This window comes from Protopterus annectens, chromosome 2.part0, assembly GCF_019279795.1.
Source record: "Protopterus annectens isolate FY-2018-M chromosome 2.part0, PAN1.0, whole genome shotgun sequence".
NCBI classification, from domain to species: domain Eukaryota; kingdom Metazoa; phylum Chordata; order Ceratodontiformes; family Protopteridae; genus Protopterus; species Protopterus annectens.
The window spans coordinates 838,235,186-838,263,113 of record NC_056728.1 but is presented as its reverse complement, the minus strand read 5'-3'; the positions used below and the strand labels follow the sequence as shown (position 1 = coordinate 838,263,113).

The following is a 27,928-nucleotide window of genomic DNA, read 5'->3' as shown; positions in this document are numbered from 1 at the left end:
CCAGGGCCTCCTCAGAGTAACTGTTAAAATTCAAATGCAAGCTTAAGTAAACTTCTTAACACAATCACATGATCAATGCAATAGAGAAGTGAATAAATACTTATTTTAAAAAACAGTACATCAGTATAAGCAAAATGCTGTATTCAGTAGAAATCCCCTTTAAGTATACAAAAAGATGTATATTAATTCACTTATAGCAAATTGTTTTAAAATGCTTGTGCTAATAAAATAAGCTGTGATGGTGGTTCATTTTTTTTAATAATTTTTCATCAAACCAAGACTTTGAACCCACTGAATTAATGATGAGCTAAGATGTAACGTCATTACCAAAGTTGTTTTTTCTGTATACAATTTTTCTCAAATTTGTATAAATGACAAACATATGTCTGTTCTTAGCAAAGGTTTCTCTTTTGTACCAAGGTTCTTACTAATTTAAAGCTTTTTGCCAGGCAGCAGAATTTAAGAATGTTTTCTCATGACAAAGATGAACTTTTTAATGACAAGAAAATCTTGAAAAGTAAAAGCACTTTTTTACCACCAATGAACAATTCTGTTGCACTGTTTGATACTACATGTGAGAAAGGGATACGGGATATTTTTCACAATGTTACAAAGCATAGTGACAATTTAACATGTAAGGAAAAGGACGCTTTCAAGCAATTATGTAATGACCACCCATGTTAGAGCTATGAAACCTGACAAGGGTGGGGGGGTTGTTCTGATGGACAACAACGACTATGTATTTAAAATATATGAGTTACTGAATGACAGTTGTACATATGAAAGAGTTTTGAAAAACGAATTGTGTAGAGCATATGCTAAAACTGATTGGATGTTATATAATTTTTTAACTCAAGGAGTATTGGATTCAGTTGAATACAAATATTTGGTTGTTAAGTCCCCTTTGACACCCTACATCTTTGAGATTCTGAAAATTCACAAGGATTTACAAGACCCACCATTTAGACCTATTGTGGCAGTAACAGGTTCTAAAACAGAACCTATGGCTGCATACATTGATTTTTTGGTGCAAACCATTACTAAACAAGTATGTTCATATACTAAAAGACTCATGGCACTGCTTACAGATTTAAAGGGATATTGTAATTCCAGATGATTTTTTTATTTGTCACTAGTGACGTAATGAACTTATTTACAGTTATCCCACACAATGAAGGTTTGAAATTATTTCAGGAAACCTTAATGGTGGAGAATGACTTAGACAATGTCAAAAGACAATTATTAGTGTAATTAATGGACTTGGTGTTGAATAACAATTTTGTAGATTTCGAGGGAGAACTTTTTCATCAAATATCAGGGGTAGCCATGGGGACTAAATGTGCACCTATTCATGCCAATTTGGTGCTAGCCCAATGGGAATGTGAATTTGTGTTTCCATCAAGTTATTATAGTAAAATTATAACATGGCTAAGATTTTTGGATGATATATTGATTGTTTGGAAAGGTGCCCAGGAAGAACTAGCATCTTTTATCACTTATCTCAACTCTAGTACTTCATTTTTAAGGTTTACATACAAGGTAGCTGTAAAGAGTATAGATTACCTTGATATAAGACTGGTATGGGACAGGACCAACAAGAAATTACAATCAGTGACTTTTAGGAAGGAAACATATTGTAATTCCTTTCTCCACTACAACAGTTGCCATCCTATCCATCAAAAGAAAAGCACAGTGAAAGGACAAATGGTACGAATTTCAAGATTAATGAGCAATGACACTGATTTTGAGAATGAGATATACATATTAATTGGTATGTTTAGAGACAGAGGATACCCATTTAAAATGTTGATTAAAACTAGGAATTATGTTATGCAGAACAGGAACAACAGATTTATTCCAATATTAAACAGAGAAACAGGTGTTAATATTAACAACAATAACAACAAAAATGTTTTGTCAACTGATAGTATGTTTGTTCTCCCATACAACAAGGATGCTTTGACAATCACATCCATAGTTCATAACACTTGGAAGATAAATTTTGATCAAGATACTATGAGCATCTTAGGATTTTTTCCTAGAATTACCTATAGTAGGGGTCCTAACATCAAAAACTTATTGTAGAAGCAACAAACAAAAACAAGAGGTTTAGTCTCCAAAATGTCAAAGTGTAATGCTTGCAAGGCTTGTAAATTTATTAATACAGGTCCATATGTTGCAATTGATGGTTATTATCATACCTTTCCATGTCCTGGTAAATGCAACTGCAATACCAAGATGGTGATGTTCATCGTGTTTCACTGTTGCAGTCATTACACTTGGGTTATCCTGCTGGCAGGCTAACCGCAGTCAGCCCAAATTCCAAAGTCTTGGTCCGGCGTCAGTTGCTGTCTCCTCTTCCCTGACGTCAGTGCGCCAGGGGGTATAAAAGATGCAGCCAACGCCATTTTCTTCAGTCTTTCTTGCCGCGCTGTGCCCGAAGCAAAAGCAGTTCACAAGTGCCGGTCAGCCGACTCCTGAGATTTTCAAAATCGAATTTCAGATCCGAAGTCTTCATTAAAGCTAAGTACCCCATTGGGGAAACTTTTTTCTTGCTCCAGACTGATGTCAGAAAAAGTTAACAACTGTATTTCTTGTGGGAAGCAAATACCTCATAAGGATTTTCATTCTTACTGTATTCCTTGCCTAGGCCCTGACCACGACGTTGCTGGCTGTCGGTTTTGTGCTAGATTTAACCAACACACTATTAAGCGTCGGTACGATTTTGCCTTCCATTACTTTGGCCGAAGATTTAATTATATAATGCCGTCAGAACAGCCAACGACCAGAGTTTATGAAAAGCGCAAGGAAAAGGAAAAGGACAGGCATTCGAGGTCCAAAACTGATGACGAGGCTTCCAGGCCAGTCACTGGATCACCAGTTCTCAGTGAGGCACTTTCGCAGCCCCTGACACCCGCTACCTCAGAGCCACAGGCCACTGCCGACTCCCACGTGGAGCCAACTAGGCCTCTGGATACTCAAGGTATTGGACACTTGGAAACTATTCCCTCAGATGGGTCCGGAGCCGCTGAGCAGGCATCAGCTTCTTATGGTGTTTTCAGACCTACTCAGTTATATTTAAAGCCAACCTCAGCTTCAAAGGCAAAGACTAAAACAGCTCTAAAGACAAAGAAACAAGTACAGCATTCTCCTGGACAGACTTCCATGCCTAAAAAACAGATGCTTAAAATGGCCGAAGACCTAATTACTTTGATCAGGAGTTCCCAGCCCCCTCCTAATAAGAGGCCTAGGCAAGAGACAGAATATGAATCTTCAGATCAGGTTTCCATTTCCTCTGACTCCTCTTCTGAACAGGGATACTCTCTTCCTCCCTATGAGGATTCTGATGCTGAAGAGTCTATTCCTTCAGCCTCTCCTCCTGAGGATTATTCTTTTGGGGAAACCCTGCATACCATGAGGGAGCACTTTCACTAGGAGAGCCAAGATTACTCAGAATCTAAGAAAAGGCTCAGAGACTTTCTTTTACTTCCTCAGCATAGACCTCTTGCTATTCCACCTGTTCTAGACATTGTAGATGATGTATTTTCAGAGTCCAGCATGTCTCCTGACTCTTTACCCCCTGCCAGACAGGTACTACAGGGTTCCAAATTCTCATACATTTCTATATAAAAACCCTGGTGCTGACCCAGAAACTATTTCTCAGGGTCCCAAAGGGGTCAAGGCTTCCACTGCAAAAAACCCTGTCCCCTCTGATAGGGATTCAAGGGCACTGGACAGATGGGGGAAAAAAGTTTACACTTCTGCTACCTTGGCTGTAAGAGCTTTAAATTGTCAGTTTCATATGCTTAAATATCAGCAATATTTAATGTCACTGCTAAAACAAAAAATGTTGACAAATTCTGAATGTCCAGAAAACAAGGAAATGCAGGATTTATTGCATGCAGCTGAACAAGTGGGAAGCATACTTTGCAATGTGGTTTTGATTCACTGGAGGCCTCTTGCAGGGCCGCTGTTACGAGTTCTGTCATTAGAAGGCATGCTTGGTTAAAGGAACATAATCTGCCTGATCATGTTAAAGCAAAATTACTGGATGCTCCTTTACAGCATGATACTTTGTTTGGTGTTAAGGCAGAAGAGGTGTTAAAGAAAATGGAGGATAAAGTGAAATCTATACAGGCAGTTAAGGATTTCTTACAGGTACAGCCACCCAGATTTAGCAGGAACTTGCCTTCAAAGAACTGGTCCTTTCCAGTGTCAGACAGGCTACAAAGATTTGGCAGATACAGACACCCTAGAGGCAGATCCCAGCCTCAAGGCTCATACAGGCCTAAACAATGGGATGCTTCTACCTCCAAAAGCAGAGAAGACAAATCACAGCCATATAGGAAACAGTCCCAATGACTTTCCTCTGCCAATACCAAGCACTTATCTTTTGGCAGCCCCCTTAGGGGGAAAACTAGCAGTTTTTTCACAAAACTGGCGCATGATCAGCCAGGACAAGTGGGTCTTGAATATAGTGTCCCAAAGCTACAGGTTCCACTTTCACACCCTGCCAAAGGCAAAAGGTATGCCAGACCTGCCACACAATCAATGGGCAGAGGCACAAAAGCAAGTTTCTTCCCTCATGGACATGAGGGCCATTCAGCGAGTACCACAGCAAGAGCAGGGACAAGAATTCTACTCAAGACTTTTCCTGGTGCCCAGAAAGGACAAAGCCTGGAGACCAATACTGGACCTGTCTATTCTAAACACTTTTCTAGACATTCCAAAATTCAAAATGTTGACTCTGCAGCAGCTTCTGCCCATGCTGGGCAAGAAGGCTTGGCTTGTAACTTTGGACCTAAAAGAGGCATACCTGCATGTCCCAGACAGTCTTGCAGAAGATACCTCAGATTCATAGCTGGCTCAATGCACTACCAATTCTCTGCACTGCCCTTTGGCTTATCTACTGCGCCCAGGGTCTTCACAAAATGTCTGGCACCAGTAATTGCTTTTTGCAGACAAAGGGGGATTCAAATATATCCTTACTTGGACGACTGCCTTATTCAAGCAGAGAACAATGACATTCTACTAAAGCACGTGGCATTTGTAAAAAGGTTACTAATTTGCCTAGGGTACAAGGTAAACCAAAAGAAATCAAAACTAGTACCCTCTCAAGAGATAATATTCCTGGGTGCAAGCTTAAATACAACTGTCCAGATGGCTTATCTAATGCCAGACAAACAGAGGCAACTGACTTCTTACTTCAAAAGGTTGGCAACAAAAACACAGTTATCTGCAAGTAAAATTCTGCAGGCTTTGGGCTTCATGGCATCCTGCATTCTACTAATTCCATATGCAAGACTACATATGAGGAAACTACAATGGTATCTAAAAAGTGTTTGGACTCAACATTGCCACAGCCTGGAAACATTAATTACCCTCATTCCCTGTCTGCAACAGGAGTTTCAATGGTGGGCACAGGCCTGTCACCACAACAAGGGACAGCCATTCACTCTACCAACAGCCAGGCAGACACTAACAACAAATGCTTCAGATTATGCCTGGGGGGCTCACATGGCAGGAACATTTATTCAGGGCACATGGCCTGCAAGCCAAATGCATCTACATATCAATTAAAAAGAGATGCTAGCTGTTCAGAATCCCCTGACAGCCTTCAAGAACCTACTTCATCCAGGACAATTGCTGATAAAGACTGACAATACTACAGTCATGTGGTACATAAACAAGCAGAGAGGCACACATTTCTACCCCCTCTGCAGACAAGCCATGACTTTGTGGAACACAGGATTGACTTATCAAGTACATGTGCAAGTACAATTCCTGCCAGGAAAGACAAATACTCTGGCAGACGAGCTAAGCAGAAATCTCATGGATCCTCAAGAGTGGAAACTAGATCCACAAATCTTCAGCATGATAACAAGGAAATGGGGATGCCCAGACATAGATCTATTTGCCTCCCCTCACAACTGCCAACTACAGAAATTCTGCACAAGGACTTATCACCAGCAAGCATGGAAAGTGGATGCTCTATCATTCAGCTGGAAAAACCTCACAGTATATGCCTTTCCTCCACTGCCTCTCCTCCCCAAGGTACTCCTAAAGGTCAGACAAGAGAAACCAAAAATAATACTGATTGCACCAGACTGGCCATGCCAGCACTGGTACCCAATCCTAAAGAGCTTGTCTCAGGCACCTGCCTGGACATTACCTCAAATTCCTCATTTACTGACCCAACAAAACAATCAGATCCTGCACAGCCAACTCAGAACGCTAAATCTGGCTGCATGGCGGATAACATAACCATTCAGAACACACCTGTTTCCAAAGCAGTTATGGATGTTATTTTGGAGGCCAGGAAGCCCAGAACCAGAAAATCTTATGAGAAAAATGGAAGAGATTTTGTGCTTGGAACCAGGCACAAGGAACTGACATGCTTGTACCAAATATTCCTCAGATTTTACAATACCTAACTGAGATGCTGGACAAAGGCTTATCCTTCTCATCAATTAAGATCCATGCCTCTGCCATTTCAGCTCATTACAATACGGACCCACCTATTTTTTTCACATCCACTGCTAAGGCAGTACCTCAGAGGGGCCAAAAACATAAGACCTCCAAGGAGAGTGCCAATACCTGCATGGGACCTCAATTTTGTTTTGTAAAAACTCACACTGCCTCCTTTTGAGCCAGCCAATACAGCTGATATTAAATTCTTATCATGGAAAACAGCTCTGCTCCTAGCAATAACTTCAGCAAGAAGAGTCTCAGAGTTGCAAGCACTAATGGCTGTGGAACCTTTTATAATTTTCCATCCGGACAGGGTTTCTCTGAGGACAAATCCAGCATTTATGCCTAAGGTACTGTCCAGTGTGTCTCTTAACCAAACCATTCATTTGCCTACCTTTTTTCCAAACCCACAGAATAAGGGGGAGAGACTTCTGCATTCTTTGGACATACACAGACAGTTACGCTTCTACTTGGACAAAGCCAAAGCTTTCAGAAAGACTGAGCAACTTTTAGTGGCATATGCTGCAAGATCGCAGGGAAAAGCTATCTCAAAACAGACTATTTCAAAATGGATAGGCCACTGCATTCGTTTCTGCTATTCACAACATGGCAATTCAGTGCCTAAGGGCATTAGGCCACATTCAACCAGAGCAGCAGCCACTTCAGCAGTCTTCCTCAGAGGCGTACCAACCATTGACATTTTGGAGGCTGCAACTTGGAGTTCAGTGCACACTTTTACAAAGCACTACCACTTACCTCTTTACTCTAAATCCAGAACAGGCTACGCCACTGCAGTTCTGCAAGGCCTCATAGCCACTCCTAATTCTATTTAGGCTCAGCCACCCAACCTCAGCTTTGGGATTCAACCCAAGTGTAATGACTGCAACAGTGAAACACGATGAACATAGTACAGTTGTGTACCTACCATAAATGTAATATTTGAGTGTATTCACTGTTGCAGTCCAGGTTACCCTCCCACCATCCCCCTTACATTGCTGGGACTTATCTGTACTTCCCTATTCTATACAACCTATGTGGTGTATTTGCTTGTAGATGAAGGTAATGTTTATGTTAGTGTATGCATTTTTATTTGCAAAAGTTTTTAGCCTACCCTTTTGGGGGCACCTGACATCTGGGGCAAGAAAAATTGAAGAAAATGGCGTCGACTGCATCTTTTATACCCCTGGCGCACTGACATCAGCGAAGAGGCGACAGCAACTGACGCCGGACCAAGACTTTGGAATTCGGGCCGACTGCGGATAGCCTGCCAGCAGGATAACCCATGTGTAATGACTGCAACAGTGAATACACTCGAACATCTACATTTATGGTAGGTACACAACTGTACTATCTATCTAGCTACCTGTATGCCCTGTGTTGTTTTCTATGTGGGTAAAACCACTAGGAAACTTAAGGAAATTATATTAGAGCATAGTAGAGACATGAAGAAAGAGAAAAAAGAGAATGCATTATATATGCATTCTACGAATTGTAATAATTTCAAAAAATTTCTGTTTTTGTCATCGACAGAGTGTTTGATTATGGTAGGGGTGGAGACTTGAACTACATCTTGAGAAACTAGAGTTTGAGTGACAGCTAAGAACTAATGCCACTGTTTATCCAGGCATAAATGACAATATATCATTAGCTCCAGTGTTAAAATTAAGTGCATTGGAGATCTGAAAATATTTAAGGTCTGTTTATTCTGGTTCTTTGGTTCCCTAAATACAATAAATATACAAAGTACAATGTAGGTATTGTGTAGTGCAACCAGTGTGTATTTTATATTTAACATTTTTAGCTAACCTTTTTTTAAATCAGCATTTTTAACTAAGTTATGCAATATATTTATTTTATTAGCACAAGCATTTTAAAACAATTTGCTATAAGTGAATTAATATACATCTATTAAAGGTGATTTCTATTGAACACAGCATTTTGCTTTTACTGATGTACTGTTTTTTAAATAAGTATTTATTCACTTCTCTATTGCATTAATCATGTGACTGTATTCTCTAGGTACTCCAATTTTTTCCCTTTTCCCAACAACATGCTAACTGGTTGTTTATTCTAACACATCCCTATGTAGTTCATTTCCCTTGCCACTGTGTCTCTGACCATAGTTCAGTTATCTGATTTGCACATTAATTAATTAAATAAATAGTATTATACTTATTGATTGTCTCTTTAATAAATAGCTCCGATAACTAAATCAACTTAAGTATTTCACAAAAGTATTGTAATGTGAATGATTAATGGGTCACTTTTCATAATATTTTAGCTATTTTTCTTTTCTGTAACTGTCACCCATCAGGCCACATTCATGGCCACACACATTCACTCCTTCCCTTTTAACTTTTTCAGAGCACAGCCTCATTGAAGCTATCATTAAGGTAGTGATCATAGGATATTTTTTATTTCTTAAGCCCTTCAATTCCTGGTGTACATAGCTATGAGGGCCCAAAGATTGGCTGTGCAGTGGGTCTATATAGGAACTTGTTACCTACTTCTGTGAGTGATACTACAACAGCCACAGTCTCCTCAATAGGAAGACATGTCCATTTATGTCCAGTTTCAGATTGGACACACACACACACACACACACACACACACACACACACACATGCATACACGCACACGTACACATGCATACACACACACACACACACACACACACACACACACACACACACACACACACACACACACACACATATATAACCCTACCTGGGATAGGTGAATAAGATCTGTCTCAGCATTCCTGTCTGTCCTAAGGGAGACCCTCCAGTGGCTAGACAGATAACTAAACCTGGGTCACCTGTCTTGAAGTTAGGGTTTCACCCATTTATGCCACACAACCAGAGATGCCAAATTAAAGTTTACTGTTGTGGGGTATTGACTGCTCTCAGTTTAATTTGTATTTTCTCCTTGTTGCTATGCATTTGTGAAATCTTTCAAGCTGGATTGTTATATTTCTTTAGTTTATTTCCCATGAGGTATAGTCCTTAATAGTTATTTTCATGTGCCCATTAATTGCATTATGCCATTCATTGTTTCCTAACCTACATTTTATTCATCTCCCTTTGCTCTGTGTATTTAATCATTCAGGACTTAACTTGTGCTAAGCTCTATAGCGCCCTTGTAGCTTCCAGTTCTTTCCATATCCTAGCAATAATTCTTATAATAAATACAGTAATAACCTAGTTATATATTCACCCAGACTGTGTTGTTGAAGAGGGTGGAAGCACCACCACCCCCCACACACTGCCAAAAACATAACCACACACACACACACACACACACACACACACACACACACACACACACACACACACACACACACACACACACACACTGGCACTCAGTATGCATCACTGACATCCCATCCTGTCACACTCACAGACGCACTCCACTCACCCATTTGCTCATATACTCTCATACACACCTAACCTACCTACCTCTTAACACACCCCGCTATTGAGACCACCCAGACAGACACCATACATATATATATATATATATTATATATACTGTTACTTTCCCATTTTATGAGACACTATGTTAACTCACTGATTCCTATAACACATGATGGTGCATTTCCATTTTGCAAAATAGTTTCCTGTGGCATCAGAATAGTGTTTAGATCTTGTTTGTGTGAAAGGGCAGGGTGTGCAAAGCAGAAACATTAAAAATGCTTGTCTAGGATGCGTTGTAGTTTGCATATTACCATTGTTTAATTGTTAAGAATACTTTTAGTTATATATTCATAACTGAATGAGTTATAAATTACTGAGAGACATCACCACCCAGTGATGTAAACCTTGGCTTGAGATGATTGTCACTGTTGAAGTGTAATTATACAATATTTGCAAATTATTAAAGTTTAAAGATACATACTAAGTAATCATACATTAGAGATAACATAGAGATGAAAGCTGTCATATGGAAATATTTACAAGGTGGTGTAAGAGTATCATCCAACACAATAGTGCAGGGAAGTCTGAAGTTGTTTTATTACTTAGTAAAAAGTAATACATATGTATTAAGGCATAGAAAGACAGGCATGGGTAGTTAACATGTTAGTATTTTAAATGAAGATAAAGGAAGATCTGAGAGGTGAGGATGTAAGTTAAGGTGAATATGACTGTAGGTGTGGGGAATCAGGTTATGGATGGATGAGAACTGAGACATCCACATTGCCAAAGAGGGGAGAGGTGTTGCTGCAGAGTTTTTTTTGAAGGAGGAGATGTTTCTGGAGGTTCTAATATCTTTAGGGACAGAGTTCCATAGTTTGGCGACTGTGAAGGAATAAAGCATGTCTCCATCTGGGAGTTTAGTTTTGTCTACTTGCAGAAGCCTTTTTTTCAGATCTAAGGGGCCTATTAGGATGGTAGAGGGTGAAAACAGAAGAAAGGGCTGGACAGTCCGAGGGTTTGCAAATGATTTTGTGTGCTGTGATTAGTTGTAGGTAGGTTAGATAATGGGGAAGTTTGAGTCAGTTAAGTGATTGTAGGGAGATGCAGTGATGGGAAGAGTATTCAACCTTGTAACAAGACTCAAGCTTGGTTTTTTAGGGAGGACTGGATATTGGTGAGAAGAGGAGCACCATAGAGGAGAGAAGGTAAGAGAAAGGTTAATGCAAGAGTACACTTAGTAGAGCAGCTAAGAAAGTGTTTATGACTATAAAGGGTACCTAGTTTTTGGTTTGTTATTTTGATATTGTTGTGGATATGGAGGCCAAATGTCAGGATTTCATCTAGAATAACTCCTAATAATTTAGTGTGGGAGACAACTTCTATGATGGTGTTGTTTTGAAATTGGATGATGAAATCAGTATTGTTAACAGAGAGGTTTTTCTTGGGAGCAAATAGTAGCAATTTGGTTTTGTTGAGGTTTAGGGCTAGAAGATTATTGGCAGTAAAGGTGTACTGGGTTATATGCATGTTGATTTAGCAGAGCAGATAATAGTCGACTCATCTGCATATTGAACAACAGATTCATTTTTAAGAGAGGAGTGGAACTCATTTATAAAAATACTAAAAAGAAGGGATCTTAAGATAGAGCCCTGGGGAACTCTAGTGGAAGACTCAAGAAATGTCGAGAAAGAGTTAAGCCATCTAGTTAACTGTTGTCTGTTTTTAGATAGTTGGCGAACCAGTTTAGGTTTGGGGGAGATACCTAGATTGGAGAGTTTGTTAAGGAATAGAGGGTGAGAGACCGTATTGAAAGCTTTTGAGAGGTAGAGAAAGAGAGAGGATACAAGTTTGCCAGCATTTCCCTCTTGATTGATTGTATCCATAAAGGAAATGAGAGCCATGGTTGTACTATGATCTGGCTTAAACCCATGTTGAGTTGGGTTGGTCTAGTAGTAGGTAGTCTAAAAGTTGGTAATGGATACATTTTTCTATGATTTTGCAGAGGGGGAGAGAATAGCAATGGGTCGAAAGTTAGAGATATCTGTATTGTTGCCACCTTTATGGAGATGAAGAATATATGCTTTTTTCTAGATAGTAGGAACATAGTACTCTTGGAGGGATCTGTTGAGAAGTATGCTTATGGGACAGGCAATGGCTCTAGCTACCATTTGGAGGTATTCTGAGTGTAAGTTGTCAGGGACACTGCAGCCAGGTTTTAGAAGTTTTAGAAGAAGTTTAGTTATAATAGTGATGGGCATGGGGAGAAAGAAAAGGTGGGTAGGGAGGGGGTTGTGGTATTACGTGAGGGGGTGATAATGGGGGTGGGTTAGTATTAGATGTAGTTTGGGGAAAGGTAGTGGTAAGTTTAGCTACGATGTCAGTGAAATGTGAGTTAAAGTATATTTTGCTGGCAATTTTCTCTGGGAATGGGCAGGGGTTGTTACTGGTACCAGGGTTGATTAGAGATGAGATGGTGTTCCAGAATTTCTTTGGATTGTGTTTGTGATTTTTTGGAGGCTTAAATAATATTTTTGATATAGCATTTGTTTACTGGGAAAGTCCAACTTGGAACAAAGCCAATTTTCAGCAGAGGCCCAGAGAGAAATGCTCCAGATGTATGTCTTTGTAACATGGGAGGAAACCAGAGCAAGCCCACACAAACACAGGGAGGACATACAGACTCTGCATAGAAGGCAACCCAGCCGAGAATCAAACCAGAGCACCTCTTGTTGTGAGGCAACAGCGGAACCACTGCACCACTGCACTGTTTTCTATCATTAATGATTAAGCACTTAGCTTGATTATGGAGCTGTTTAAATTGTAGGAGACCAGTGAGGTGCTTGTACTTTTGCCATTTTTCCCACATTTTGTCCCTGGCAGTCATAATTTGCTTGGTGGCTCTGGAGAGCCATATGGCATGATTGGATTTAACTCTTTTTGACATACTGGAACTAGCTTGTTTAAAGTGTTCAGGAATGCGGAATTGAAGAACTCAGCAGCCTCATCAAGGGAGAGGATCTTTAGTATATTCCAACTGATGTTTCTCAGGGTTTCATTAAGAGTTATAGGATTAAAGTTGCTGAGATTTCTAGTTTGTTTGTATTGGTGTTGGGTTGGTTTTGTGTAGTATAAAGGCTGATAGATGGTCACTAATGTAACAGGGAAGTGTGCCTGATGCGGATATTTTATGTGAGTCAGAGACTAGTATCCAGTCAAGAAATGAGTTACTGTCTTTATTTTTGATGGGTCTAGTTGTATGTGTTATTAGCTGTGTAAAGTCAAAGAGGTTGATATCAGATGGTGGGGAGTGACCTGAGAAATCTAGCCAATTTATATTAATATCACCTAGGATAATATCTCATTATTTATATTGTTTGAAATCCAGGCAAGTATATCTTGAAGAAGGAATATTCTTACCTGAGGGCTGTATATGGCTATAATGCAGGGATACTTAGAGTTGTTCAGTTTGAGTACTGATATAAGTATCTCGGCTGTAGAGAACTGAGGAGTTGGACTGGAATATGGGACAATGGTGAAGGGATTAGGAAAGAGTATAGCAATGCCTCCTCCTTTTTTATGGGATCTGCCAGCCCATAGACAGGCATACCCAATGAAGAAGAATTCTGAGTTTTTATGTAGGGTTGCAGCTAATATGTCTGGTTTATTCAATGATATCCAGGCATGAAATTCTGGTATTTTGTTTCCGAAACTTTGGAGATTGATTGTTGTGAAATTAAGTGATTTATGTGGATTAGGGAGGTTGGCATTCAAGGGGTTGGGTCCAGGGTTTGGGTGGATATCTCTGCATAAGAATATGTTAACTTGCTTGTACAGGTAGGCCATAGGTGGGAGGTTTCTTTTTAAGTAACTGATTGTTATATGGTTCTGTATACTTTTATGGAAGGGAAGCAGTTTTAGTTTGGTATGTAGAAGTATGTCAAATGTGTACAGGCTAGGGGAGATGTATGAGTAGCCTGAGAGGGCTGGGGATTGTATAACAGTTGCAGATGTAATTTTTGGGGGTATAGAAACTGTGTTTAAGGATGTTAGTTGAGATAAGAGGCATAGTAAAAGGGTAAGAGGACAAAACAATGAGATAGGTGTATGGATGGAGAGCATATTGGATAAGGTGGAGTTTTCTGAGTTGTTAATTTTTTAATGACAGTTTAGATGTAATAGTAAATAGTATGATATGAAATGAGGGAGGTATGGTAATATGACAGTACTAGACTATTATGAAGTACGATCAAAAGGTTGATATCAATTTGATACATAATCTGATATTGTGTTTTTCCAATCTCTTGTCTAAAAGTAGATTGTTTCCTGCATACTATCTTAAAAACATCACAGAAATATAGCTATAAATCTTATCTGTATATTTTTGTAATTTAAACTATCACAGGTACCAATACTTTCCCACTTAAGCTATTCTATAATTGCAGAGACGTGTCTCAGGGCAATACCAAGAAATAGCATTCTTAGATGGAAACTCTAGAGATCTATAAACCTTTCCCTCCCTTACTGTAGGTATAAATCTTCAAAGATATCTTCTAGGTGAATCAAAGATTTCTAGCAAAAACAGTCTTAGATTTAGGAAGTCTGACATGTTTAAACAGAGAAGACACATTGCCAAAGAACGTCTTTCCTCTTTTATTACAGGCAGCACAGGTTAGGAGCAAAGTGAACAGTGAAAGGCAGTACCCACCACACATGCAAGCCTGACCTTTTAAGGTGCTTCTCGAATATGCAGAATTAATTAGCATATGTAGACACTTCTCAGGACAAAGTCTTGGTGGTGTTAAATAAAATCTAGTGACAGAGGTCAGAAAGGGGGAACCATGGATTAAGTTGATGGCACAGCCAAGGTAATAATGTGTGACAAAGGAAGAATTTGGCATGACTGATTGGACTGATGACTGTCTGTAAAGGGAATACAGTTAGAAGGAAAGTGAGAAGATGTGATACTGATGATAAAAGGAAAGCTGTTCAGGGGGAAGTCCATGAAATAAGGAAGGAGAGAACAGGATGGGGCCAAGTAGCAGGCCAGAGTTTGTAGAAGTGCGAGCCTGGGTATTGCAGTGAGCAGAAAGATTAGCCTGTGAGAAGGTCAGGGAAGAAATCTGATGTGAAGGTCACCTTTATATCATTGAAGTACTTCATCTGAGACTGCAGGAGCATTTAAAGATGACGTGAACACATTTGTATCCCGGATCATGCCTTTGAACTGCAATGGAAGTGGTTAACAGTGCTGCAGATACACTAGAAAAGAATGGACATATGGCACTAGACATGAGGGAATAAAAGGCACAGAAAGTGGATGGTAAATTTTATTGTGAGCTGCATACTGATACTGTAGTCACCAAAGCTCTGACACAACTAAAAGTATTCTATAAAATATCTCACCTTCACTCACCTGCAGCTTGAATTTTTTTAAAAACGTTCTTCTTCCAGTGCTAGTGCATGGATTGCCATTATGAGTCTCCCATTCTTCCTGCAATATCCATAGATCTATGACTGCTGAAAACAAAATTTGCTGATATGCATTTCCTGCAGACCCTTGTACCTACCACTGCACCTTTCTTAAGAAAGTCAATTGACTGCCTGTAAATTAAAGATCTAAATACCTAGTAGGTACACAGATATATAAAGTTTAAAGGGCACTGCCCGCTTTAAGAGAAAAGTCCCTTGCAGTAATCAGTCATATTCTTTAAGAAAATGCTATCTCATTGAGTAGATTTCCTTTCCAAACAGTTATTGGAGAGTGCACATTCTCCAGACAAAGCCCTGCCCTATGGAACAATCTACCAGCAAAGGTAGGTCATCTCCAAAGTGAAATAGCTTGTAAGTGCTTCAAGGGTAATGGTTAATATGGCTACTCAGTTCTTGATCACTCAACCAAAACCACACCCTGAAATGTGAGCAATACTTTAAGCTGATGCATACCCAGAGATGGAAGTATATATTGCATATATTATATGTATTGCATATATTGTATATATTGTATATAGAAGTGAAAGCATAGTTTTAGTGGTGAAATCACACATGGGGTTGCATGGTCTTCTACCCTTCGATACAAGTTTGCAATCAGAAGTTTTGTCATTTTGGTGTTTAGGATATTTATGTTCACTATTCTGGTTTCTCAACATTTTGATGTTTGAAGTTTTATAGTAGAACCCAAAGTTTTGTCAAGTATGCAAGTTCAAAACATTAGGAATGACACTGCCTACTCTCTCATCTTCTTTTTCTTAATGTGGATCTATGTATGCTTTTGTCATGAAGATTGTGGGCATAGGAATACACAATTACTAATTTGGGAAGTATTTCATTTTATTTATTATTTAATTTACATTTGCACTGTTGCATTATTTTTCTGTTTTTTTAAATATTGGTCTAATGTAAGGTAGGTTTCTCTAACCCATTACCACTTTCTGTCTGGGTTTATTCTGTTTTCTGCTTTATATGGAGTCTATTTAGGTAGCCTTTGTCATTCTATTTCTTTTGCCATGAAGTGGCCTGCTCATTTTTTATCAGGCTCTACCTGGACATTCATATCTTCTTGAATAATGTTTGTTCTTTAGTCAAGTTTTATATTTCCATTTATCCATTTTCTGAAGAATCTGAATCCTAATGCTACCTAAAATGCTGAAATGCATGGTTAGGGTATTGTGGAACTGCTAAAGCATTTAATATATCTGTACCCATTGGAAGATACCAGATAATCGAACAAAGACACCAAAATTCCTATCATATAGCACAGGCAGAAGGTCAAAACCGAGATTGCACTACAGTGGAGTGAATGGCAAAATAGTGCCGTGCAGAGTGGAATGGAAACTTTGCTGATCACTCCACTATAGCGCAACCTCAAAGTTGGTATATTTAAGTTGCGGGGGTGGGGGGGGCACAGCCCCATGTGTTGTTTTTTTATGTTCAAGATTCCACAATCTCGAGATTCTGGTCCTCAGGATTCAGAGTCTTGGGACTGTGGCATTTTGAGATTTAGTAGTGATTTTATATATATATATATATATATATATATATATATATATATATATATATATATATATATATGTGTGTGTATATATATATATATATATATATATATATATATGTGTGTGTGTGTGTGTGTGTGTGTGTGTGTGTGTGTGTGTGTAGATATATATATATATATATATATATATATATATATATATATATATATATATATATATATATATATATATATATATATATATATATATATATATATATATAGATAGATAGATAGATAGATATAATCTTATGACTAAATATTAATTTATAAACAAAATCACATTTTTGCCAATAACTACCCTGGACAGACTGTGAAGAGAATTTTCTCCTTTCTGGTAAATATTCCCTTCACTGCACTACATTTTTTGCATGCACTGTACTATTCCCACTGAAATCTGACTGAATGTGTGCATGGTGGTCATAAGAAGAGAGTCTCTGCACACACACACACACACACACACACACACACACACACACACACACACACACACACACACACACACACACACACACACACACACACACACATATCCCTTCCATCCCAGTATTCCAGTATAGACGTAACAACTTTATACTTTCTGGTATGCTACAGCATGTTCAGCTAGTTAGCTATACTGGGTGATGTTAATCCCAGCTACATCAAACTTCCCCACAGTAGCCCTTTATTCGGCATAATAATTAAATATAAGGACTCACCTCACTTACCAGGCCAGCCTTTCCATATGGTAGTAATTCTCTCCTTGATTCTGTTCTAATCAGCAAAAATGAACTTCTTTTCCAAGTTACCATTTTATGCTCTACCATCATTGACTAGATCACTATACTATTTATACTTGCATCCCAAACAGTTGAAATTCCTAAAGAAATAATTATTAGACTATCCTGCTCGACTTAATCTTAATCTAGTCCTTCAAGAATTGTTTCTAGTCAAGTAGCATTCAACACTCCATACTGCAGTAATGTTTTGTTCTAATCTAATGGACCATAGCAAGAAATATATCCCAGTCCACACATTCTGATTTAGAGAAACTCCAATGGATAGTCTAATAAGGATTCCATTTTATTAAGAGAAGAAACCAGGCTTGGTCTAACAGTAAAGATAGCAAAATGCCTGCATCATATAACGCATTATCTAGTTCAGAAAAGAAAGAAAAAGAAAGAAAGAATAAATAATCAGTCAGTCTAGCACCAGTGCTGTTGGTCAGCTAGGAATCTCGGCCACAGCTGAACCATTAAAAAAATGGATAAATGTACTAGACCTGAAAAAATTTGAAAGAGATAATACTCACATATTCATTAAAATGTACACATTATTCATATGTTTTTGGTACTGAGACTTATATAAGTATAGCTTTAGTTTCAAGAGAACTACCCTGACAGATTAGGTTATGTAAAAGTATGCATTTTCCTCCGTTAGGCACACTCCAATTATTAACTGCAATATATTAGTTGGTTTAAAAATAATTCCAGCACATGTGACAAAACATAAATACTTTTAAGAATGGTTAGATAAGGAAACAGAAAATTATTTTAAGCAACACAGAAGTAATTTAACATGTGATCTGGGATTCTATTAAATCCATTTATATGGAAAATGAATAACTGGTGTAAAAAATAATAAAGGAATGGGTTGAATTGCTCATTAAAATAGAAGAGGATTTCAATTATGCTAATTCAAAGGTACAAGATGAAGAGAATATTTTCTTAGAGAATTTTGTACCAGAAAATACTAAGCAATATCCAATCATAAAACTGAAACTACCCTAGAAAAAAATGTTGTAGTGCTATGTGACGATATTAAAATGTTTACACGGATTGGTAAATAAATGCAAATTGATTAATAAGAAAGGTATACACCCCAAAAGAAGTATTCAAGCACAATATTACTGTGGGAATGCATCTGATACTGAAGATACACTTTATGATTTTAAAACTTAATATGAAAGTATCAGTAGTTTAGACAGTAATGCCTCTGATGAAGAATTAATAAAGTTCAGGTGTTCTAGGGATGAAAAGGAGGTGAGGCAAAAGGATCTGTGGGTTAGACAGGGTGCAGTTCCTGCATGAGAATAAGGGTGCTAAAGATATAAATAACCCAGATGAAGCAGAAGATGAAGGAGCTAGAAGTAGTTGTAAGCAGAGTGTCAACTGGACAACAGATGGATAGCAGGACTTGGGGAGACTTGGTGTGGTGGCGGAGGGCAGCATGGAAACTTAAGTAGTAAGCAAAGGGGGTTAGGTTCAAAGAAAAAAGTAGCAAAACAGAAGATGTGACCAAGATGAATGCACATAGCTGAAAGGAAGGGAAAGACAGAGAAGAACACAGAAGAAAACAAGATGGGGAAACTACGCAGGAGGAAAAGTTGTGTGGGAGTGCATAGTAGGGAAGGATCAAGCCAGCAGGAAATGAGAATAGACAAGGAAGAAAGGGAACTATATATATTTGCTAAGGACTAAGGATAAAAGAATAGCTACACTAGTCAGGTGGTGAAGAAATAGACATAGATGGGCAAGGATTAATGGAGTTGACTGGAAGATCAACAACCAAGGGAATGGATCAGTTGCCAAGAGACTTAAGAGCCTAGATGAACCAGGTAAGAGCTACCAGATTACAGTGATGGCAGTACTGGTCCTTACACTGGAAGTAGAGTTGAAGGTTACCAGCAAGGAGATGGGGATGAGGAATCTACAGGAAGCACCAATGTATTATATAGGAAAGCAAAGCCAGAGTCATTACTGAGTGATGAGGGACAGAAGAAAGCAGTTTTCTTGGACCTGCTGCTAATGCCATCAAACAAACACAGTAAGGAAATAAACAAGTAAGGAATATCATGTCTGGTGAAACAATGGACAGTGAAGAAGGACCAGTGCTGCTAGGGACATTACTGCAGACTATTGGCTCACAGCTACCTAAAATAGTTTTTACAGAATACAGTTAAACAAAAAGTGACAGACAGTGATTTTCCATGTTTTAGGCAATTGTTATAATATGCGTGTCTTAGAACTGCTTATTAATTGCTGCATGATTTGGAGGTAGTATGTGGCACAATGCTCTTCATGGAAATCAGAGGATATGGTACTGTTTCTTGGGAAGAAACACTTAGGAGAGGTAAACTCAAAACTCTTTTCATTTTAACATAGACTGGACAACTTGTATGTAATCTCAAAAATGAGAGTACACTCTGGTGCTTTGTTCCGTTTTACTCCAGGTACACATGTTGTATAATACGTACGTGTAAAGTCATACAGCTTACCTGGGGTGTTGTATAATACATACATGTAAGGTCATACAGCTTACCTGGGGTGTTGTATAATACATACATGTAAAGTCATACAGCGTACCTGGGGTGTTGTATAATACATACATGTAAAGTCATACAGCGTACCTGGGGTGTTGTATAATACATACATGTAAAGTCATGCAGGATTCCTGGGGTGTTGTATAATACATACATGGAAAGTCATACTGTGTACCTGGGGTTTTGTATAATACATACATGTAAAGTCATACAACATACTTGGGGTGGTCCTGGCTCCTGCTGCTGGTTAATGGTTCCTTCTGGGTGCCGCCTTGGATGGGACAATGTCTGCTGCAGAACTTCTACTGGTTTCTTTAACTTTCCTTGTTGTTGGGTTGCAGTTATTGGGTGTTGTTTCTCTGCTTGCAGTGATGTCTGTTTACCACTTCTACTTGGCATTTGCTGTTGCTGGTATATTTGCCTTTGTGCCATCTTTGTGTCCTGTTGTCCTGGGTCCTGTACCCCCACACTTGGCTGCTGCTGAATTGGAACCTGCTGTGACTGCCACACTGGTGGGTGGGGTATCTGCATCTGGATGATGGATGGCTGCATCTGCTGTTGATGGGGTTGCTTCCATGTCAGTTGAGGTGGAAAGAGATGCTGGGACCCATATCCATATGAATGGGGTAATGGCAAAAACTAGGAAAGAGGAGGAACATTTGGAAAGATGTGCATTGTTAGTTGCAAAAAGTAACAGCACTTCAGTTTATAACAGTCTGTTGTCCAATAGCCTCTGCATGCCTTACCATAAAGTAGAAGACAAAATGCAGAGTTCATAATGAAACATGGTGAGTTTTAAAACCTTAAGTGCTTTAAACAGAAAAAAACGTAAAATGCAAACTTCACCTAAAGTTGCCATCAATTACTTTTAAAGACCATTACTGGAAGAGGCATGTTCAGGAAATCTAAAGATTGAGACAGAAACACCCAAACTGCCCCTTGATGCTTAGATCACAAAAACATGCAAGGCTGTCTGATGGAATATTTTATGCACCTAGTTTAGCAGAATTAAGTTTACAGGTAACATTCTAAGTTGTAAGTCTGCGTTTTATGTAGGAGTCACACTAGAATAAGGTGGAGTAGCTTAGAGTAAGGTTTTGCTGTTCCCTCCTTGCAACTGATCTAGAATTGAAAGGCATACAGCAAAATAGGAAAAGAATTTGGAGAATATTGCACCATAATTGTTTTCATGTCGGTCCTATAAACTTGGTATGATAACATTCTTCTGTTGATATCTAGTTTTGTGAACATCAAGAATTCAGCAACAGCTACAGGTAAATGCAAAGTGAACCATTAACAGAAGGTGCATAGGAAGTCTTACTTGTTTACTTACTTACCTATCATTTGCTTTTTTGTTTTTGCTTTGCACTGCTTGATAACAGAGTGAATGGAATGATCCTGAAGGAACCATGTTAACCAGCACCCAGAGAAGACAATAAAACAGAGATGAGCGTCAGCATTCAGAGAAGGACTGCATGCAGCAGGATGAGCAGCAGCTGGATGGTACAATTGATAAAATCACGATAAAATCATACTGCAAAGTGACACTGACATGCACTAACCTACTGTATGCTACAGATTACTATCAGTGATGCGTGTGAAAATCAAATTCTGCAGCATACTAGGAAATACATCCCTGGGTGATAATCTCTCCTGTCATACTCGAGTGTGATATTTTAATGTAATGTCTAATTTACTGAATGGCCTTTTTACTGCATCTGTCTGCAAATATGTGCTAATCAAACTATCAAAAAAACTGGGATGGTGTACTAACTCCTAACATCGTCTATACATTCAAATAACATACTGGGATAACTCATCATCATCAGAGTAGTGAATTCAAGAAAAGTGCTTCTGACAGATGAATTAATTCAGTTCAGATTAAACAGGCATTTTACAAATGTAGTGTTGATTATAAGGAGACAGTACATAATTTGCTCATCTTTCTTCCTCACACTGTTATTCAGTGGCAGTCAGGGGATGACTGGTGTTTGATATGATGTTTACATATGCATCCTTGCAAACAGTCTCATTTGTGTAAGTTAATTCTGTCTGTATTAATATATCATTAAGAAAACAAAACCAAAGAAAACATAATAATAATATGTAAATCTTTGTGTCCTGCATTTCTAAAAAGTAAATCTTAATGAAATTATAAGCTATTATAAGTCACTTGCCAAGATGGTTTCCCAACAGTGTAGATGTACAGTGAAACAAAATAAAGATGGACAACTTTTAGTGATCTCACAATTAAATGAGGAAGTGAGTATAAACAGGGAAAATAACCAGAAAGCACTAGGTAGCCTATCTACCACAAGAGTGGTTTCTGGCCCAGAAATTGTAGTTTATTGGCCGTTTGGCAGTTTGTCCATCTCTTTCAACTTACTGGTTTAAAAGCCTGCATTTGCACTTATTTCCTGTCTTTCCTGTAACTAGTCTAGTCCAGATACAGATTTGCTGTATCCAGGACTGTTTGTAGCTTCTGAGCCCCCCAAGCCTTTCTGTGTTGGAGGGAAGCCTTCTAGCTTATCAGTGGGAGTGGTAAACATTAGGTAGTCTATCTACCACAAGAGTGGTTTCTGGCCCAGAAATTGTAGTATTGGCTGTTTGGACAGTTTTTCCATCTCTTTCAACCTTCTGGTTTAAAAGCCTGCGTTTGTGCTCGTTTCCCACCTTTCCTGTAACTAGTCTAGTCCAGATACAGATTTGCTGTATCCAGGACTGCTTGTAAGCTTCTGAGTCCCCCAAGCCTTTCTATGTTGGAGGGAAGCCTTCTAGCTTATCAGTGGGAGTGGTAAGCACTAGGTAGCCTATCTACCACAAGATCCAGGTACAGATTCTTAGTTTTAGCACCTGAATTTGCTTATTCGTGCTCAGCACTTGTTCAGAACTTGTTGTTACCACTAAATAAGCTACAAATTACTACAGCATTCAACCTTCCTCTTTACCTAGAGGAAAACAGTTTTTGTACTTACTTTCCTCACTTGCTTAGAGAAAACAGCTCTTATACTCACTTTCCTCACTTGCCTAGAGGAAAGTAGTTTTTTATTCAGGCATGTCCAAGGGTCAACTCCCAGTGTTCTCTCCTGTCTATCTGATGAATCTGGGCATCTTGAGGCAATGTAGCAATTGCCTCATGTACACAGACAACCCTCTCCTCCTACCACCCAACATCACAACCTGTGAGAGATGCACTTATCTAGCCAAACTGGAGGTAAAGCTCTCTCCAACCAAGACTGAACTTGACAGTCAAGAGGAGAAGGTAAACACTTGCACCACACCACGCTCATCACATAGTCCCACTAAACCTACACCACCAAAATCCACACATAGAAACACAAAAACATTCACAGAAGCTCTCAATACTAATCTGCTCAAGTAACAGAGACCTCCAAAGCAGAAATGCAAGCAACCTCCACCCCACAACACAACCCAAATGACACATAGTCCACAGACTCAATGTGCCAATAAACCACAGCTCATAAGGCAAACCAACGTACCCAACACACTAGTCATAGGTGACTCTATAGTCAGGCACACTGATGTCCCACTCACCAGGCTAAACAAGGAGAAGGTTACTGTCAGCTGCCTGTCAGGTGCCAGGATCCGCCACATAACCCATGCACTCAGGTCACTCCACAACAAGTACAAATATTACTCTGTCATTGTCCATTTTGGTGTGAATGACCTGAGACGTACCTCCCTGGACTACATGAAAAGAGACATGGAAGAGCTCTCCAATCTTGTAGCCCAGGCAGGTATGACCCTAGCCCTAAGTAGCATCCTGCCATTGCTCAGAATGATACCGCAGTACAAGGGCAAAATGATTGACTTCAACAATTGGCTAAGCTTCTGGTGTCATTCTAATGGGATCCAGTATCTGTCTGCCTGGGAACGACATGGCCAACAGACCACAATGCATTGCCAGAGATTAACTGCACCTGTCGCCCCTGGGAATCCATATACTGCCTAAGGCTCTTGCCGCCCCTATAGTGACTTTTTTAGGCAATGTTCAAATGACAAATTCACCACCATAACAGGAACAGGCAAGCAAAAACTAAGGGTAATGCTACTCAATGCTAGAAGTCTAAATCTCAAAATGCACTCACTCGAGGCACTCTTTAAAATGGAGAACATCGACATCTGTGCAGTGGCTTAAACCTGGTTTAAGCTTCTAGGGAGCACCCCTGCATTACCAGGGTGTATATCTGAAGCTCAAAAGCTAAGAACTGCAAATGCCACAACCTCGAACTTGGAAGCTCAAAGACTAAAAATACTGAAGCCACAGAACATTGAATTCTTTCCCAGGGAAAGAATTTGATGGGCCGTTTCCATGGCTTTGCTATTTCCACCACTGTGGTGCAATCTCGGAGTTGGTATATTTAAGTAGGAGTCTGTGGGGAGCACAGCCCCCCATGTTAGAAATGGTTTGTAGTGTTTGTGTGTTTCTTGTTTTGTCCTGGAACAGCGATTTTTTTCCCAAGGAGTTTTACGCTTTCGGGGTTTGAAGTCCGATGTTATGGTGTTCGCTGTTTTCATGTTTTGATCATGTGATATAAACCCACATTACCAGGCTAAAACTCATACCACACTTTTCGGCCATCTAACCTGGACCAAAACACCAAAGGCGGAGGTGTGTCCATATTCATTAAGGATATCCACACTTCCAGGCTAGTTGCGCAGCATAATGCATCCGAGGTTATCCAAGTGCAACTAACTCTGGGCAAAACTGCAATCCAAATTGTAGCTTGCTACAGATCCCCTACCATGCCCCAGGATTCCCACTCCTCTTTTCTTGATATACTCGAAAATATTAGTGTTCAATCAAACACACTAATAATGGGTGATTTCAACTACCCCACCATTAACCGGGAAAACTACTCATGTACTAACGCCTTTGCTCAACGCTTTCTGGAATTCATAAATTCCAATGCCCTGGATCAACTTATCCACACCCCCACCAGGGGCAACAATATCCTAGTCCTAGTCATTACCAACATGAGTGACCGATGTTCCACATCTGAAATCAACTCCTCGTTGGTCAGATCCGACCATAAGCTAATCACCCTAGATATCCACATCCCGCCCCCACCCACCATTAAGGAAACCACGGTAAACAATTTCTCCAAAGCCAACTTCATGCTTCTTAAGACAGAAGTGGTGAACTTCATGACACCCATGCAGATGGACAATACAGTTACAACTGCCAAATCCTACACAAATGCACTCTATAAGCACTTACACGAGTGCATGGATTGTGCTATCCCAAACAGAACCAAGATGCTATCCTCCAAAAAAAGGAAACCAATGTAGTGGTCCCCTGCCATAAACAAACTCTACAACAGAAGGAAGAAACTGTTGAAAAAGAGAGTAAAATCCCATGAGTGGAGGAGCTCCCTGGTCAGCTTCAGTAAGAAGCTGAGATCCCTTATAAGATCCTCAAAACTTAGCTACGAAATCAAAATCACAACTGATTCTAAGGGCAGTCACAAAGCATTCTATAGCTATGTCAAGAATCTCAATGGCAACACCCAAATCTGCTCTGAGTTACAGCACAATGGCACGAAAATTACAGAACCAACTGATATTGCCAACATCCTGGCAGATAGTTTCAGTGCTAACTTTACCCCACTCTCACCCCCTAAAGGGCCCATATCTATACAGGAAGAATACAGGCCCCCTGTAATCACATCTATGCAGGCAAAAGCTGCACTCTCTAAAACCAAAAACACAGCATCCATGGGACCAGACAACATCCCAGGCTGCGTTTTACATGAACTTCAGAATGAACTGGCTCCCCACCTAAGCACCATGTTCAATCATAATCTCATGTCAGGCTTTGTGCCCACTGAATGGTGCACAGCAACAGTTATTCTACTCCACAAAGGGGGAGCCACCACTGATCCTGGGAACTATCGCCCTATTAGCCTGACGAGCCTGGTCTGCAAGGCCATTGAACGTGTCATCATGGAACTCATAAACAAAGACATTGGTAACCTCCAAACTCTGGACCCACCCAGTTCGGGTTTGTGAAAGGCAGATCATGCCTTCTGAACCTGATTGACTTCTTTGAAGCAGTCACCAAAGCCGTAGATGAGGGTAAGGTGGTTACACAGCCTATCTTGACCTTGCCAAGGCTTTCGACACCATCCCCCATTCTGGAATTATAGCTAAACTCACTGAACTAGGTATAAATCCCTGCGTCACAAGATGGGTTGCCAACTGGCTCACTGACAGAACCCACACTGTAAAAGTTGCAGACTACAAATCTGACTTCAATCCAGTGACAAGTGGAGTACCACAAGGTTCAGACCTCTCCTGTTTGGTATGTACTTCTCTGAAGTACAGGCTAACATAGAAGACCTCTGGCTAACAAAGTTCGTAGATGACTGCAAACTAGGAGCCATAGTCGAGTCCCCAAATGATGTGGACATCCTACAGAAGGGCCTCGCTGAGACAGATGCCTGGTGTCAGAGGCATGGCCTCAAGCTCAATGCCAAAAAGTGCATTGTCGTCCCCTTTGGTAAAAACTCAGTACCCATGAACGACCACATAAACGGCATTCTACTTAATTCCGAATGTGTGATAAGAGACCTTGGGACCCAGGTAGACAGTATTCGCTCCTTTGATAATCACATTGCCACAGTAGTCAGGAAATCCTTCTATGTGGCACACTTCATCACAAAAGGGTTCTCATCCAGGAAAAAACAGGTCATTGTTCCCTTCTACTCGGCACTCATTAGAGCCATTATAGAGTACAATGCCCCTTTTGGAATGTACCTCACAAGACATCTGCAGCAGCTGGAAAGGCCAAAGAAGTACCTCACAAAGAGGATTACTGGCCTCAAACAGATGCCCTACACTGACCGTCTCAAAAAACTCCAGCTTTACTCTGTAGCATATCACCTACTCTGAGGAGATCTCTACCTAATATATAAAGCTATGTTAAACCCAGAGCTGTTGGACATGCTACACTTAAAGAAATCCCATTTCCACCAAGCTGCATGCTCTAGGGACCTAAACCTTGTCACTACAATAAACAGGACATGCTGGAGGGATAGATTCCTGTCCCAGAAACTTCCTATACTCTGGAACAAGCTACCCATCTATGTCAAGCAAAGTTCCTCATTAGCACTCTTCAAGAAAAATCTTGATGAGTGGACGGGAAATAGAAAATACACCCCGGGAATCACTTCTGTGGCTCTGTTCGACAGGAGCACAGGAAATTAACTTTCATGGGTGGCATAAGCCAGGGAACCTTGTTGGCTAGGCTTTCTTAGGCCCTTGGGCCAATAGCCTAGTACCTACCTATGAACCTATGAACCTATGAAGTAGTGAAGGTGATACAACAGAAACTAGTGATACAGTTCCAAAGCAAGTGGAAGTAAAAAGCTGGGGTGGAAGGGGGTTGGTTGGCAAGGAAAGTTACAAATAAATAACAATGTCAGTGGTACAACAGGTTGTACACTCGTCTTTGTGTAGAAGGCTATCAGTTCAATTCCCACACCAGGCAGAACAATTGCTGATATTGTAATGCAGTATAAGGGGTTGACTGCATTTCTGAGTGTGCCATCCAAAAGATGATATTAAACTGAGAGCCCTTTTGCTTGAATTGGTGGGAGTTCAAGTGGAGCCAAAAGATCTCACAGTACCTATTAAAAACAGCAGTGGAACTTCCCCAAAGCTCTGGCCAAATTTCTCCAGATGCATAAA

The 27,928-nt window shown here is 39.8% G+C and overlaps 1 protein-coding gene across 1 annotated transcript in view; it reads right to left on the bottom strand.

The window, feature by feature from the left end:
- LOC122793251 overlaps nucleotides 1–27,928 on the bottom strand; it is a 234,987-nt gene that overhangs the window by 81,721 nt on the left and 125,338 nt on the right. The window contains exon 5 of the mRNA XM_044061105.1: nucleotides 20,435–20,854. Coding sequence (XP_043917040.1) covers nucleotides 20,435–20,854 — 420 coding nt within the window. The remainder of the gene's footprint in view (nucleotides 1–20,434; nucleotides 20,855–27,928) is intronic.